The sequence below is a fragment of the Trichechus manatus genome, unplaced genomic scaffold (genome assembly GCF_000243295.1).
Source record: "Trichechus manatus latirostris isolate Lorelei unplaced genomic scaffold, TriManLat1.0 scaffold00023, whole genome shotgun sequence".
Taxonomy (NCBI): Eukaryota; Metazoa; Chordata; class Mammalia; order Sirenia; family Trichechidae; genus Trichechus; species Trichechus manatus.
This window is the reverse complement of record NW_004443959.1, coordinates 9,954,298-9,971,782: the sequence shown is the minus strand read 5'-3', so window position 1 is coordinate 9,971,782 and position 17,485 is coordinate 9,954,298. Positions and strand designations below refer to the sequence as shown.

Here is a 17,485-nt window from a genome sequence, read left to right as displayed (position 1 = left end):
TGACACCAGTCTTGGCTTTGGGTGATGGTGCAGGTGAATGGCCAGTGTGTCAAGGTTCAGTAATTGGGACAGTTGCTCTTCTTCCAGAGTCTAGACCAGTTACCATCTCCTCTAGTTACAAAGCCTTCATGACTGCTGAAAGCCAAAGTAATTGTTTCTTCCCATGAAGAGCCATTGATATGTGTACAATGTAAACTATGATGCCATATGATGTATCTTAGACTTTTTGTTTAATTATTGGTTACAATTTTAATTCTTCCGAGAGAGCAGGCATCATGTTTTGTTTACCTTTGTGGCCAGCTTGTTGCTGTCTGCAAAACAGGTACTCAGTAAATATATGATGAATGAATTAATGAATTCCTATGTGCATTTGCTATATTATGTTTGGTTTAAAGGTGTTGCTAGAACTAAGTTTATATTGGAAGACTCTCTAGATTCTGTCTCTTATGTAAAACCAAAAAAACCCAAACCCATTGCCATCAAGTCAATTCCAACTCATAGTGACGCTATAGGACAGAGTAAAACTGCCCCATAGGGTTTCCAAGGAGCGGCTGGTGGATTTGAACTGCTGACCTTTTGGTTAACAGCCAAGCTCTTAACCACTGCACCACCAGGGCTCTGCCTCTTATGTAATAGACACTCAGAAAAATATTTAAATATACTGATTTATTCAACCAATATTTATCAAGCATCTATTCTGGGCTAAGCCCTGTGCTAAGTGCTATAGGTAATATAAAAATTAAGCACATGGATGCTGTCCTTTAGAATTTATGGTCTAAGGTTGATAAGACTAACGCAGGGTAGAGCCTGTCAAATGCCTTAAGAGGGGAAAAAAAAGAAAGAGAAAAATATTGGAGTAGTTTGTTGAGAGAGGGATCACTTCCTGCTGGGGAGGTTAGGGACGCTTAACTGAGTAGGTGGCTTCTGGGTAAATCCTGACAGATGGGAAGGCTTTGAACAGTGGGGATATGGGGAAGACATTTCAGTTAGAATCAAGGAACAGCAAAGAGTTTTAAGTTGGCCAAACATAAAGATGAAAAGTGGCAGACCAGGTTGGACTGTGGAGGTTCTCAAATGCAGGAATAAGAAGTTTAGTGTTTATTATGAGTAGGCAGTCTGTTGAAGGTTTTTGAGTAGGTGGGGCCATGACCCCAGATAAACCTAGTGAACTGTGGAGGAATTGGAGCAGTGGAAACTAGGAGACAGATGGCAGGGAGCCAGAAAAGGGGCAGTGAGGGCCTCAGTGCGGAACAGGACGTGGGAATGGCAAGGAGAAGATGTTTATAGAAGATCCTGCAAAGGTAGAATCAAAACCTGACAGCTGGTTGACCAGGATGAAGCATGGCTCCGTGGTAGCTAACCGGAGAAGGAAGTCAAAGATGAGTCAGGTATGGAGCCTTGGCGACTCAGAGGATAGTCAGGTATGTCTGTACAGGAATAGAGCCCTGGAGGAGAGGAAGGTGGGTGGAGGGGCTGGCTTGGACACATTTAGTTGCCAGCAGGAGTTCCTAGCAGGTAGATGGAAATGTGGCCCTAGATGTGAAGAACCAGGGCAGAGGTCTGCATTGCTTCCGCTCGTTTGTTCCTCTCATGTTTTAAAGTGGAGACCCAGGTGTCTTTGCTGTCATAGACTATTCATCAGCATGGTCTTTTATTTGTCAGCGTTCCTTCCAGTCATCCATAAGACCTCGCCTTAAACTAATCTTTTTAGTATTTTAAATTTTAACTTTTAAGGCTATTCCTAACAAGTCATAACAGATTACACTCTACCTTGGAGAAATTCCAGGTACATGATAAACGTTGAGTTGTTTAAACCTAAGGTAAAAGTTACCCAAAAAAGTCATTTCTGAAATGACACTTATTAATTGATGATTTATTTGGCAGAATTGGTTGTTGGTGTAGTCTTATTATATACCTTACCAATATTTTCAAGTAAGTTTCTCCATTTTGAAATTTAATGTGCTGAATAATGTTTGGAAATCAGATCCCAATCCCATATTGCCTTGAAAATTGTACCTATATTTTATCTTCCTATTCAAGGTAATTACACAAAAAAGACAGTTTTCTTTTGCTCGGTTGTAAGAATGAACACATAACATTCCAAAGTTCTTATTCTGGTTCTATCTCCACTTAAGGGCCTGTAATCTAGGAGCATGTAACCCACAGTGGCACATATTCCACAGGGCCCTCCGCAGTGTTAATTGACACTCACGTTGATTTAAGGGAATGGCCTGAGCCTGGGAAAATGAGAAAGTAGGCCTTAAGCTTATTTTCTAGTTGGAGAGGGAATCTTGTAGGGCTCGGAACACTGGATCTGTGCCTGAAGCTTCTTCCTAACCGAGCTTTGTATCTTTCAGTCTGCTCACATTGAACTGCCAGCAGGGATGTCCCTGCTTGCCCTGTGTGTTGATGTAGTGTTGTCAGTAGAGTTTGATTACTATGGATGAACGTACCTTTTGGTTCTACTCTATTTAATCCGTGGTGACAGTTTGTTAAGTCACCAGTCTCTTGTCTTCTTTCTTACTGGAGAAGAACAAAGGTGCCCCTCCTTTTCTGATTTAGCTCCTTTCCCCAGTAACACGCACACACACAAGCACACACACCATTTATTTTCTCTTTCTCACTCAGCATTCACTTACATGTGTTCCCAGGAAACAGAAGTCTCCTCAGATCTGTTTTTCCTTTTGCTTCCCACTTTTAGGGGCAGTGCTAGGGAGACTCACCGGAGCTGGAGGGTGTCCTTTGAGGTTCGTGGGCCCTAGAGAAATTGACCAAAAGCACAACTTCAGTATGTTGGTGGGAGCAGCGATTGAGAGTAGGAAGTGATTGTTTTCTTTTCCAGTCTCTTTAAAGTGGTTCTTTCATTAATCATTGGCAATATTTTTTTCTTCATTGTAATGATTGTCTTTTCACAAACTTCATGGCTTGATAATAGAAGGTTATTATTGTAGAAAATAGATACAGATCTAGATTTTTCATTAGTTCTATATTCATCTGTAAGATAAAATCATTACAAAGAATGTAAGAATGAAGGCAGACATACTTGTGCCAGTCACGTTTTAAGTGAAGGTTAATTATTATCGAATGTTCTCTCTAACATCCTTGTTGTCCTTACTTGAGGTTAAAAAGGAAATTGAATGAAAATATGCTTTTTTGTGTTTGTTTTTTTAGATTCAGAATATGAACAACATAATCTCCTTCCCTTTGGACAGTTTGCTGAAGGGAGACCTAAAGGGAGTAAAAGGGGTATGATATTTAAAAATCATTATCACTGGATGACAGTTTTTTATATGATGTAGAATTACAGTAATATTGGCTTAGCACGGCAGGCAACCTATATTATTATATTTTAATTGGAATGACAGGATGGCTTTTTGCTATCTCATTTCCTTTGATTTGTAATCTTGGTCTCGTTGTCGAGCTAGTGAGTTGCTCGTTTACCACTAGAAAAAGGACCCTTGCAAGGAAGTATTTTCCTGATGGGAAAATCTGTGTTAGGAAAGCATGAACTGACTTCATTTTTCTGTCCTCCAAAGGATATTTGTTGGTTAGGAAATGGCTTGCTACTTATAAACACTTAAGTTGTGAACTGCTTCACAAGTACATGAGTAACAGTTGGGCAGAGTGGGTACAGTATGCTGAGCAGTAAGTTGCTTTTGCATATCATTGGCACAAACAGATGTGAGCTGTGAAAGGGAGATGATTGTGTCTGAGTTCTTAGGAGACCCATTCTTTTATTGGATCTGACATGATTACTGTCTAGGGCAGGATCATATCTGGGCATGTCTGGATGCCCAGCCCGGCCAGTCTCGGGGATCTCTGCAGAGGCCTCGGCGGCTCCTTTATAGAGTGTACTAGGAGAAAGCTATGCCCAGGGAGCTGCTAAGACACTGAGCATCAGTGGGGCTCCGGAGGACATGTCAGCTAAATTCACCAGAAAAAACACGAGGAAAGGGCATTCTCAGTAGTGGGGAAAACATATGCAAATATATGGAAGCGTGAATCAGTGCTGATGTATCAAGCTTTTAGCGTAGCTTCAAGGAGTGAGTTAGGAGAGGTGCCAGTAGTGGGAGATGAGGCTTAGGATGTGGGATGGGGCCAGTTCATGGAGAACCTTATATGCCAGGCTGTGAAGCTTAGACTTGTCATAAGGTCAGTGAAGAGCCCCACCCCACCCCCCAAAAAAATAATGAATAGAAGATAAGAAGAAAATGGTTTCTGTCTTCCAAAAGAACCCTGTTGAAGGGAGCATAAATAGGTGGGAACCATTTTATTGAATTACTAGTGGCTTAGTAATTTTTTGAGCCAGACTTTATCAGAGAGTATGAGACCTTAAGTACCAAATAAAGAACGGCATAGGGGAACCCCAGGAGGATGTGGATGACTTTTATGTTCTTATTTTTGGAACCCAAATCAGGATATATTTGTTGGGGAGATTCATATTATTAATAGAAAAAGTCAGAGTCCCTTTCTTTTAGAAAGATACACTGAAATATATGTAGATTGAATGTTACGTCTTTCTGGCTTTAATTTCAGAATAATCCTAGTGCAGAGGATAGGGTATAGGTAAAAACAAGATGAGCCATGAGTTAATGGTTAAATTATATTTGCATGATGGGTACCTTATATGATTCTCTACTTTTACATGCATTTGATATATTGTATAATAAAAAAAAAATTTTCAAGGGAAAAAAAGAGAGGAAAGAAAATGCTACCAGTAGTCGAGTTAAAATCCTAGGCTAAGTTCTTTACTCTTCATGGGATCACAGACATCATTTATTACAGATATTAATGTTCCTTTAAGGGCTAGTCTAGGGATAAGTAAGTTTATCTTGCATAGCAGTTAATGATTAATCATGTTTAATGTATGCCTCTCTGTTTACAGGATCTGAAAAAACCTTTTGATAAAGCATGGAAGGACTATGAAACAAAAATGTGAGTGTTTTCATTTTTAAAAATAAGTGTAGGTAATTTGAGATTTCAATTTTAAATCCTGCTTTTATTACTTAACAGTATTGTCTGAATAAACCTTAATCCAAGAAAGAATTTATCTAAAACCATGTTGCCATGGTTTGTTATGATGCCAAATGCTTCCCAAGTTTGTTGTCCAGATTCAATTATATTCTTTAAACAAGTTTCCCGTGTCCCTTTTCCATTATGTCACAGTGATTATAGAACGTTATTTTGAGGAAAGGTAATTGAAGGAAGTTCAGGAAAGGTAAGGCTGATTTCTCTCAGGAGGTGTTTCTTTCCTTTTCATTTTTTAAAAACACTTTCCCCCATTTTATCACCGCTTATGCCAGCAGCATCGTTTTTGGACTTTATCTTCTTGGTGATTTGTGAAAACCATCTGCTTTTTAGCTTTGTGTCTGTGTTTCTCTGCAACATCAGTCCCCTTGGTTTTAGAGAAAAGAGAAATTGTTGGAACACCAGTCTCCTGCAGCTTTGTGTGATTGCTTCATTTGCCAAAAAAGAACATGAAGAATGGGTTAGTTGATTCTTAGATATGTACCACAATTTCCACTGAAGACCAGACTGTTACTGGTTGACTTCAGGCAGTTGTTTTAACATTTCTGCTTATAATTTCTCATTCCTGGAATGGACAGGATTGAGCTAGCTAGAACTGAGCTAGGGCTTGTGGGGAATAATGGTTTCAATTATTTTAAATACTTGAGAAATAGAAAATATTTTTAAAAGCCTCATGTTTACTTTGTAATTGTTGTGCATAGGCTAATAGTGTAGAATTATCTGAGTGGAAATAGAAACTTTCATATGAAGCCATCTGGTAAAATGAGAGATGTTAAGGAAAGTCATTTCAGTTGTAACTACAAGTATTTACTTGAGGTTTTTTTTTTTAATTAATTAATTAAATTTTTTTTAACCAGCCTTGTTTATCTTTTCAGTGGCAAAGGGTCACAAAGCTCAAAGCAAGTAATACTAAACCTTTGATCCTCCTTCCATCCATGGAAATCTTAAATTTCTATACCTGAAGTTGCTTGGATCCCTGAGTTCTGGAGTTTCCTTAATGGTATACATTCATATATAAGCACAGATGGTGTTAAACTAGAATACCTTCAAGGTCTGTCAGCCCAGAGAGGCTCCAAACCTACTATGTCTAGACCTTTTCCATCCTTTATCTGTGTAACAACTGAGTGAAATATATAGAAGGATCACCATCCCAGCTTTACAAATGGGAAACCAAGACGAGGTGGTTTGCTGCTGGTCAAACAAGAGAATAATTGAGGTAGGGCTAGGAAGTGGGTTTCCTGATTTCCCTTCAGCTGTTCTCACATCACCCTCAAGTGCCTTAAATGAAATGATTCTGTCCATTTACGGGACCAAGGGCGTAAACGGGTTTCTGAAGAAGATTGCCTACGAGAGTCCTCTGTTTCCGAAAAGAAAAAGTTTGAAGAGGGAACGAGATCATGTTCTGTAAAATTTAGATACGCATAGATAGGACAGGGAAGAAATTACTCACAAAATCCCAGAATTTTAGAGTCAAGAAGTAGCACTCTTTAAAACTTGGAGTAATTCTAGGATAAAAAAGGAAGTAATTTTTTACCCATTAATGTGTGAGATTCATTTATCCCAAGAGGCTTTATGATATGTAACAAATGTTGAAGACATCTTTATTTCCATACCTGATTATTAAGAGAAATTACCAATGTCTGGACCATGTCTTAGTCCCTTCGAAGTGGTACCAGGGGGAACCTCAGAGTTGTATAATTACAGTCCCCAGGATCTCACAGGCCCTCCAGTCCCATTTCATCCCTGATGCATGAGTTCATTTACCAACATCCCCATGAAACAGTCAGTTGTTTATTTATATTATTTACTCACGTACTCATTCAGATTGTTGAGTACCTACTCTGTGCCCAGCGCTGTGCTCCAAGCTAAAGAAACAAAGCTTAGAAACTACATTTCTTGCTTCTTCTTAAACACCCCGCCCCCATGATAGGGAACTCTCTGGAACCCAAAAATGCCCATTTCATTGTTGAACAACCTTTTAAGAAAATGCTGCCTTACGTCTTCTAGTGTCTACCTTGAGGCGCTGGAGAAAATGTCTGCTCCCCGCCCTTCATGGCAGCCCTTCATATTTTTGAGTGCTTTCTATCGTTTTTGTTTAGTCCTTTTTTCTCCAGAATAAAAATTCAGTTATTACAAACCCTTGTTACCTGATAGGATTTCGTGGGTCCTTCTCACCCTAGTCACTCTTCTTTGGACATGTTCCAGCTGGTCAGTTTATATGCTGAATAGTACACTTGACATTTTTGTAGTACAACGTGGAGAACGAAGTTTTAAAAATGAAAAGGTGGTTTGTTTTCTTCTCCTAAAGTGATGAGCACTGTTTTAGGTCAAGGCAGGAGAACTGGCATGCCTTCCCTAAGTGAGGAGAGGGAGGAAGTGAAGAAAGAAGAATAGGGAAGAAGTATGAGAAGAGAAATAGTAGGGATGGAATAGTTATTGGCCAAACGATTCTCTTCTGACTCTTCAAAGGGTGGACAGACTCAGAACGTTATTGCTGAAAGAAACTTTTAAGGCATGCTACCTCCTCTGACCCCAGGGAAACCCTGCTGGCTCAGAGTATGGGACAAAGTACCAGTGCTTCGCAAGTATTTGTTGAATAAGTAGTACAAAGACCAACTTTGATATTCTTATGACTCAATACATTTTCCTTTCAAGTAATCTAAGAGGGTGTCCTGACTGAAAGTGCACGGTGAGCGTTTGTCTCAGCAGGGTGGGCAGTAGCGTGGCTTCTCCGCCATCCAGTCTGGAAGGCTCTGCCACGAGGCATCTTGATGTGTTCTTGCTCTTTTCACACTTAGAACCAAGATAGAAAAGGAGAAGAAGGAACATGCCAAGCTCCATGGGATGATCCGGACCGAAATAAGTGGGGCCGAAATTGCTGAAGAGATGGAAAAGGAGAGGCGATTCTTCCAGCTACAGATGTGCGAGGTGAGATGCTGGGAGATACAGGCACTCCAAGCCAAGATGGCAAGGCAGTCTGCTGTCACCTGCACGTGAAATCGTGCCGAGGGAATAAAAGGATATGTAAGCGTCAGTAAGCGCTTGTCTTCCAACTCTTAGTGGTCATTTCAAAGAAAACAACAAATTTATTACCAGACCCCATTTGTCTCCCTGTTGACATTTTATTTTACTAGGGGAACCCTAGTCTTCTGGAGACTGAAATTACGTTAGTCTAACACCAACTTTTTGTTAAAGATAGAGAAACAAAGTAAACCTAAAGGGTGTCCTTTCTGACCATATATACAAACACACTCAAACTCATGTCTTCTCACTGGAACTTAGCTAAAAATACTCCTTAGGTGTGTTTTTTTTTTGGGGGGGGGGGGGGGGTGGGTAGGAATAATATAATAGTAATTTTTTTTATTTATTGTGCTTTAGGTGAAAGTTTACAGAGCAAATTAGTTTCTCATTAAACAGTTAATACACGTTGTTTTGTGACATTGGTTACCAATCCTATGATGCGTCAACACTCTCCCCTTCTTGACCTTGGGTTCCCCGCTTCCATTCGTCCAGCTTTCCTGTCCCCTCCTGCCTTCTCATCCTTGCCCCTGGGCTGGTGTGCACATTTAGTATCATATATGTGGTTTAGATACGTATATTATTGTTTGTTTTACGGGCTAATCTTTGGCTTGGCGGATGAGTGAACCTCAGGAGTGACTTCAGTACTGAGTTAAAAGGTATCCGGGGGCTATACTCTTGAGGTTTCTCCAGTCTCTGTCAGACCTGTAAGTCTGGTTTTTTTTTTTTTTTTTTTTTTTTTTTTGAGTTAGAATTTTGTTCTACATTTTTCTCTCTCTGTCTGGGATCCTCTGTTGTGATCCCGTCAGAGCAGTTGGTGGTGGTACCAGGGCCTTAGGTGTTTTTTTATGAGGTGTCTTGAGTTCTATTGTACCAACAGAGTCAGTGACCTGGGGATGGGGAATGAGAAGCCAGCTGGAAAAAATCCAGCCTGAGAGATGACAGTCCATGTAATTCTCGGTTTAAGTGCATGAGATCATATTATGGGAGGCGCTGCCTGTCTTTTTGAAATGTTTCCACCCTGATTTCACTTGCTCAGTTGTGAGGATGCCATCAAGGTCAAGAGTCCCGGTGCCCCTGGGCACTCTTTGCTCTGCTGCCTCTATGCACCTGAGCCCTTGCTTTGGGGTGGGGGAAATGGCAGGACAGACACTCAGAGCGTATTTCCGCTGCAGGCACAGGGTGGCAGAATACCAGAGACCATACATCCAAATCTCAAAGGCTTCTTTCTGCTCTCAGCCTTTACATGCCTTACTTGTGGGTCCCTTTGTAAAATTAGCCTGTGGGAACAGCTCACGCCTCTGCCTGAGGCTTCATTCCTCTTGGCAGTGCCGGGAAGCACCTTTTCTTGGAAGGTGTGTTCCCTCTTAGAGCAATGCAAACTTTTTTAAATTTACAAAATGTGTGGATGTTATTTGTGGCAGGTATTGAAACTGGCTTCAACCAGCTCTTGAATCCCTTTAAGCCGTTAACAGCAAAGCTAATCCAAAAGGCAGTTCTGTTTGATTTTTACGTCTTTGTTTGTTAACTGCAGCAGGAGGTTAGCCTTTATAAATACATATTTTAGAAATATATTTAAATGAGTTTTTAACTATAAAAACTCTTATGTGGTCAGAAGAGGAGAATCAGTTCCAGGGTTCCAGATGGCAGTAAACCCGCTGCCGACTCATAGTGACCCTACAGGACAGAGTATAACTGCCCCCTAGGGTTTCCAAGGAGTGGCTGGTGGATTTGAAATGCTTACCTTTTGGTTAGCAGCTGAGCTCTTAACCACTCTGCCGCCAGGGCTATGGGATGGTAATAGAAAGTTTTAAAGTCTGTTTTGTCTGATATTAATATAGCCACCCCAGCTTTCTTGTGGTGTTGTTTGCATGATAAATCTGTTTTCATCTTTTTACTTTATTTTTATCTTTTAATCTAAAACGTGTCTTCTGTAGACAGCATAGAGTTGGATCGTGTATTTTTTTTTTTGAATCCAGTATGACTATTTGTCTTTTGATTAGATCGTTTAATCTATTCACATTATTGTTGGTAATAGTTGGATTTACATCTCGTATTTTATTTTTTGTTTTTCTACGCCTCACGTCTTTTTTGTTCCTCTTTTCTGCCTGTGCTTTGCATTAAGTGAACGTTTAGACAGTTAACTAAGCTCAAAAGCATTGTTATAGACAGCTAGGAAAGTGGATGTTTTTATACACAAGTTTTATAGATGACATCATATATAATAATACCTGCCTGGCCTATTTCACTAAGTGTTTGAACAATCAACTAAGACAGTATGAGATAGGGATTAGTGAACTGCGTTGCCTTATTCAAACACAAGGTATTGTTTTCATTTGTAAAGTGTTTTACAGATAATGAATTTGAAAAGGGTGTGTGTATGTATGTTTAGGTTGTACTCTCCTTTTGGCTAGTAAATAAGATACATATTTACCTAAACTCTGCAAGACTGTTTAAAATGCACAGAATTTTGAAATGCAATCAGCCTCTTATCAGTAGAGCTGTACAGCGAGGAGCACTGAGTCCTGCACACCCAGCTCTGTCGTTGCTTTCCGTGGTAGGCACCTTACCCTGGTTACTTTTCCTGTTCTGGGTCTAGGTGAATGGACTGTGTGGACTGGTAAACAGTTTATTTTATTGGAAATACACTGTAGATGATGCCTGTAAGTAATATACTTAAGTCATTGTTGAACTATTCCAGAGGTGACAGTTGGGCTCTAGTCTGTGCCCACATCAGCAGGGTCCCTGCCTCCACATAGCTGACACATTAGTGGGGAATCACAGCACACAGGTAATTCCAGTGCAGTAAGAGAAGCAGGGGTGGGCTTAACTAACAGTTACTTGGAGTTTGGTGGGTTTCCAGAGGAGACATTGATGTTGGATTGTCTTGAAGGATGTAGAAGTTGGTGAAATAGACATGAGCTGTAAAGGGCTTTCCAAGGAAAGAGCATTTGAAAAGCAGTTATCTGAGAATGCAACATCCGAAAGAGAATTATATTGGCTGAGTTAAAATCATTTTAAAATTGTTTAACCTTTTCCTCAAACTGGAGTTTCTCAAGCTTTGTAAATGCTTGATGTTGTTTCTGTGTTTAAAATTTTAGTTGGGCATGATCTGGTCTAGCAGAGTGGTTTCCAGGCTTTTATTTTAAAGCTGTGGAACCTTTTCTTCAAAATGAATGTAAAAAGAAATTGGGTATGTTACATAGGTAATACAGATCTTCTGTGAGTGAAGAAGGTGTGAGAAATCCTATCTTACTTTTTAAAGATTATAAAAATGATTATCATTATAATTTTTGTTCCAGAAAATTGGTCAATGTCAAACAATATAAAAAAGAAATTTAAAATCACCCCAACTTTTACTTACGATAAAGTAACCACTTTGACATGTAGCTGAACGTGTTTTATATATCCCAGTACATACATACATAAAAATAATTTGCATAAGAGGCTCATTCTCTGCTGATGTTTTGTAACTTGATTGTTGTCACGCTCTAATATGACATGGAGCCCTGGTGGCATAGTCGTTTGGCATTCGGCTGCTAGCCAAAGGTTGGCAGTTCCGTCGGCTATTCGAATCCACCAGCCACTCCTTGGAAACCCTATGGGGCAGTTCTCTTCTGTCCTGTAGGGTCACTGTGAGTTGGAATTGACTCCGGCAACGGGTTTGGTTTTTGGTTTTTGTATGACACGGGCATCTTCCCGTGTCAGAAAGTCTCTGCTTTATTGGCTGAATGGCTGCATAGTATTTTTCTTTTTTTTCTTATTGGTATGGGATGCTCCAGACTTTAATTTCCCATTCATTGCATTTGGGCTATTGCCATTTTTCACTTTTACAGGCAGGACTGTAGTGAACTTTTTTTTCTGTTCTTTTTTGTAAACTGTTAGGATTATCTCCTTAGAGTAAGTACCTGTAAATAGAATATCTAGGTCAAAGGGTACAAAACCAAAAACCAAACCTGTGGCCGTCAAGTTGATTCTGATTCATGGTGACTCTATAGGATGGAGTAGAACTGCCTCGCAGAGTCTCCTAGACTATAATCTTTATGGAAGCAGACTGCCACATCTTTCTCCCTCGGAGCAGCTAATGGGCTTGAATTACCGACCTTTCAGTTAGCAGCCAAGTGCTTAACCACTGCTCCGCTGGGCCTCTCAAAGGTACATACATTTTAAATTTTGATACCTTACCAAACATCTTATTAACCAGCAATGAATAAATGTCAGAAAGGAGGAGGTTACAGGCAAAGAGAAACTTTGTAGGCTACAGTTTCAGAGCATTTCCCATCTCTCTGTCAGACTGTTCAACAAACCTGGGCTCTTTGTCAGACTGCTCAACAAACCTGGGAGCTCGCTTGTTTTTCACACGAGAAGGCTGTGGGGCTCACCATGGTTCATTGGCTTTTCCGGGGTGTTCAGTAAGTCTCAGAGGTGTTCTCCGGGTTCTTTATACCACATCCTGTTGCTCTAACAGTCGAGGGAATAGGGAATTTATGAAGTGCCTGTTCCTATAAATCTTGAGGAAAGAACGAATATATTTTCAGATACTGGTTTTGTAGATCCTCAAGGTCTCCTTATGTCATAGTTAATGCATTCTCCAAGTAAAAATGATTTTAATTCATTTTAATTTAAAATTCAGCTTTATCACCATCACATTTTTTTTTTTTTAAACATGTAGGGGGATTAGGAATTTACATGTCTTGGAATTAGAGACATGATGACAGGTCTCAACCACAAGAGATTAGCAGTTCATATTCTAGACAGTGATCTGCCTAAAGAAAGGAAACTGGGACAGACGTGTGTGAACAAGAGTATTCCAGATGGTTAGAAATCCCATTCATTCTAGCCATTCTCATTCCTTATTCCATGCAGCTAGAATAAAAATTTTGTCTAGTAGCGTAACATAAAATGTTTTATTACTAGGAGTTCTTGGCACATAAACATTTAAGAACCTGACATCAGGTAATTCATGTAGCACCAGATAAAAAGAAACATTTTAGCTACGGCATTCAAAAATATTTATTAAGCATCTGCCATGAGTTCTACCCACTTTAAAAGATGTCAAAGAGGTAAAAGAGATAACCTCTGTCCTCAGAAGCTCATATTCTGCTTATTTCTGTGACATTTCCTTTTTTATTTTTATCTTTTAACAGTATCTGCTGAAGGTCAATGAAATTAAGATCAAGAAGGGAGTGGATTTACTTCAGAATCTGATCAAATATTTTCATGCTCAGTGCAAGTAAGTTTTTCTTTCTTTCTTATGATCTTATTTTAAATGTTTTTCTCTTTATGGCAACTTCTAGGAGAGCTATAGTATTTTATTACAGAAAATAAAAATCTATAGTAAAAGGGGTGAAGTTCTGATACATGCTATAACGTGGACAAACCTTGAAAGCATTATGCTCAGTGAAAGAAGCCAGGCACAAAGGACCATGTACTGTGTGATTTCATTTATGTGAAAGTCTCAGGATAGGCAAGTCCTTAGGGACAGAAAGTACATCAGTGGTTGCCAGGGGTTGCAGAGAGGAGGGAGTGGGAGTGATTGCTAATGTGTGCAAGGGTTTTTCCTGGGGTGATGAAAGTATTCTGGAATTAGAGAGTGATAATGGTTTTGCAATTTCGTGAATATACTAAACAGCACTGATTTGTACACTTTAAAAGGGTGAATTTTATGGCATGAGAATTATATCTCAGTTAAAAAATAAACGTAAAAAACCAAACCCAAGAAAGAGGCCCTAGATAAGCAAAGCATTATTGAAGAAAAAGAACAAAGTAGGAGACCTCACACTACCTGATCTCAGAGCTTACTATACAGCTATGATAGTCAAAACAGCCTGGTACTGGTACAACAATAGACACATAGACCAGTGTAACAAAATTGAGAACCCAGATGTAAATCTATCCACCTGTGGTCAGCTGATCTTTGGCAAAGGACCAAAGTTCATCAAATGGGGAAAAGACCGTGTTTTTAAAAAATGGTGCTGGCAAAACTGGATGTCCATCTGTGAAAAAAAGAAACAGAACCCATACCTCACACCATACAAAAAACTAATTCAAAATGGATCAAAGACCTAAATATAAAACCTAAAACGATAAAGATCATGGAAGAAAAAATAGGAAAAAAATAGGAGCCCTAATACGTGGCATAAATAGAATCCATAACTAACAATGCACAAACACGAGAATATAAGCTAGATAACTGGGAGCTCCTAAAAATTATGCTTATCAAAAGACTGCACCAAAAGAGTAAAAACAGAACCTATAGACTGGGAAAAAGTTTTTGGCTACAACTAATCTGACAATGGTCTAATCTCTAAAATCTGTAGAAAACTTCAACACCTTAGCAACAAAAAGACAAACAACCCAATTAAAAAATGGGCAAAGGATATGAACAGACACTTTACCAAAGAAGACATTCAGATGGCTAACAAACACATGAGGAAATGCTCAGGATCATTAGCCATTAAACAAACAAAAAAAAAACGAAACCCGTTGCAGTTGAGTCAATTCCAACTCCTAGCAACCCTATAGGACAGAGTAAAACTGCCCCATAGGGTTTCCAAGGAGCAGCTGGTGGATTCGAACTGCCAGCCTTTTGGTTAGGAGCCAAAGTCTTAACCATTTTGCTGCCAGGGCTCCAGCCATTGAAGATACGCAGATCAAAACTACAAATGAGATACCATCTCACCCCAACATTACTGGCACTAATAAAAAAAAAAGAAAACAACAAATGTCGGAGAGGTTGTGGAGAGATTGGAACTCTTCTACACTGCTGGTTGGAATGTAAAATGGTACAACCACTTGGGAAAACAGTATGGCGCTTCCTCAAAAAAATCAGAAATAGAAATACTATATGATCGAGCAATCTTAGAAATAGAAATACTATATGATCGAGCAATCCCACTCCTAGATGTATACCCTAAAGAAATAAGAGCTGTGACACACATAGACATATGCACGCCTATGTTCATTGTAACATATTCACAGTAGCAAAAAGATGGAAACAACCTAAGTACCCATCAGCAGATGAATGAATCAGCAAACTGTGGTACATACACACAATGGAATACTACACAATGATAAAGAATAGTTACAACTCGGTGAAACATCTCACAACATGGCTGAATTTGTAGGACATTTTGCTGAGTGAAATAAGTCAATCACAAAAGGACAAATGTTGTATGAGACCACTATTATAAAAGAAGACGAGAAAAGGTTTACACAGGGAAGGAAAGAAAAAAACAACTTTGATGATTACCAGGGATGGGAAAGTAGCAGTTACCAAATAGATAGAAGATACATGTTAACTTTAGTGAAGGGAAAGGCAATACACAATATGGGAAAAGTCAGCAAAACATGACCAAGGCCTGGGAGGACGCTGAGAGAAACACAAGAACAAAGAACAACAACCATAATTTCTATAGCAATAGAGAATCCTGCAACAGTAATATTAACAAACACTAATTTAAGAAAGAACGCATAGCTAGATGGATATGACAAGGTGTGGGAGGGTATAAGAGAACACACCAATTTGCAGATATAGGTTTGGTGGTGGATATTTCTACATACATAACTGTAGGTGATGCTTATATATCAATAGAGACAGTAGAGCATGCAAGGCCACAGTCAGGGCAACTTCTTACACATAACCAAACACCTTGTGGGACAAAGCTCCTAGGCTTGAAGGTGAAGGACCATAAACCTGGGAAACATCTACATCAATTGGCACAACAGTACATAAAAAATTCTGCATCCTACTTTGGTGAGTACCGTCTGAGGTCTTAAAAGCTTGCAAGTGGCCATCTAAGATATAACTATTGGTTTCTTACCATCCGGAGCAAAAGAGAATTAAGAAAACCAAAGACCCAAGGGAGCAGTTAGTCCAGAGGACTACTGGACCACATGAAGCACAGTCTACATGACCCCGAGACTAGAAGAACTAGATGGTGCCCAGCTACCACTACTGACTGCTGTGACTGGGATCATAACAGAAGGTCCTGGACAAAATGGGAGAAAAATTACAGTATAAAAAATCAAATTCACAAAAAAGACCAGACTCACTGGTCTAATAGAGACTGGAGGAACCCCCGAGACAACGGCCCTAAGACACCCTTCCGAAATAGAACTGAAGCCATTACCGAAGACTGCCTTTCCAGCCAAACCATAGACAAGCTCATAAAATAAACAACACCCAAGAGGAACATGTTCCTTAGGACTTATCTGTTATACAAAGTCAAAAGGATGATATTTGCCCAAAAGCAAAGATGAGAAGGCAGGAAGGGTAGCAATTCAGGACGAAAGGAAATGGGGAACCTAGGACAGAAATGAGGGGAGGGCAGGCACATTGTGGGGAATGGAACCAATGTCATGGACCGCTTTGTGTACAAACTGTCAAATGGAAAATTTGCTCTGTAAACTTTCTCCTAATGCACAATAAAAAATTTATTTAGGAAAAAAAACTGCTGTCGAGTCAATTCCAACTCATAGTGACTCTATAGGACAGAGTAGAACTGCCCCATAGGGTTTCCGAGGCTGTCAGTCTTTACAGAAGTAGACTGCCACATCTTTCTCCCTCGGAGTGGCTGGTGGGCTCCATCCACTGACCTTTCGGTTAGCAGCCAAGTGCTTTAACCACTGTGCCTCCAGGGCTCCTAAACACAAACATACGCTGTAAAAATCTTTAGTAATTGTCGTCTTAGTTTCTTAGTGCCGCTGTAACAGAAATACTACAGGTGGGTGGTTTTCAAGAATAGAAACGTATTTTCTCACACTTCCGAAGGCTAGAAATCCAAATCCTGGCTCTGGGGGAAGGTTCTCTGTCAGCTCCGGAGGAAGATACTTAGCTTCTGTAGCCCTGGTAGTTCCATAGTCCTTGGCGATCTCCACATGGCATTTCATCTGTCTTTCCCCCATTTGTGCTTGCTTCTCTCTGTGTCTAGTCTGCCTTTTATATCTCAAAAGTCATTAGGTTTACAGCACAGCTTGTACAAAGAAAGGTCATGGAAGCTCCATAGACACCACCAGACTCCCTGAGGGACTGAATTGCTGGGCGGAGGGCTGTGGGGACCATGATCTCGGGGAACACCTAGCTCAATTGGCATAACACAGTTTATAAAGGCCATGTTCTACATTCTACCTTGTTGAGTAGTGTCTGGGGTCTTAAAAGCCTGTGAGCAGCCATCTAAGATACTCCACTGGTCTCATCCTTTCGGGAGCAAGGGAGAGTGAAGAGAACAGGATACAAGGAAAAGATTAGTCTGAAGGACTAATGGACCACAGCTACCAAGGCCCCCACCATACTGAGTCCAGTACAGCTAGATGGTGCCCAGCTACCACCACTGACTGCTCTGACCGGGATCACAACAGAGGATTCTGGACAGAGCTGGAGAAGGATGTAGAACAAAATTCTAACTCACAAAAAAAAGACCAGATTTACTGGCCTAAA

At 40.0% G+C, this 17,485-nt stretch overlaps 1 protein-coding gene across 1 annotated transcript in view; it reads left to right on the top strand.

The window, feature by feature from the left end:
* Positions 1–17,485, top strand: part of ASAP2 (ArfGAP with SH3 domain, ankyrin repeat and PH domain 2) — a 227,684-nt gene that overhangs the window by 130,199 nt on the left and 80,000 nt on the right. The window contains exons 4-7 of the mRNA XM_004373077.2: positions 3,172–3,246; positions 4,886–4,935; positions 7,827–7,956; positions 13,194–13,279. Coding sequence (XP_004373134.1) covers positions 3,172–3,246; positions 4,886–4,935; positions 7,827–7,956; positions 13,194–13,279 — 341 coding nt within the window. The remainder of the gene's footprint in view (positions 1–3,171; positions 3,247–4,885; positions 4,936–7,826; positions 7,957–13,193; positions 13,280–17,485) is intronic.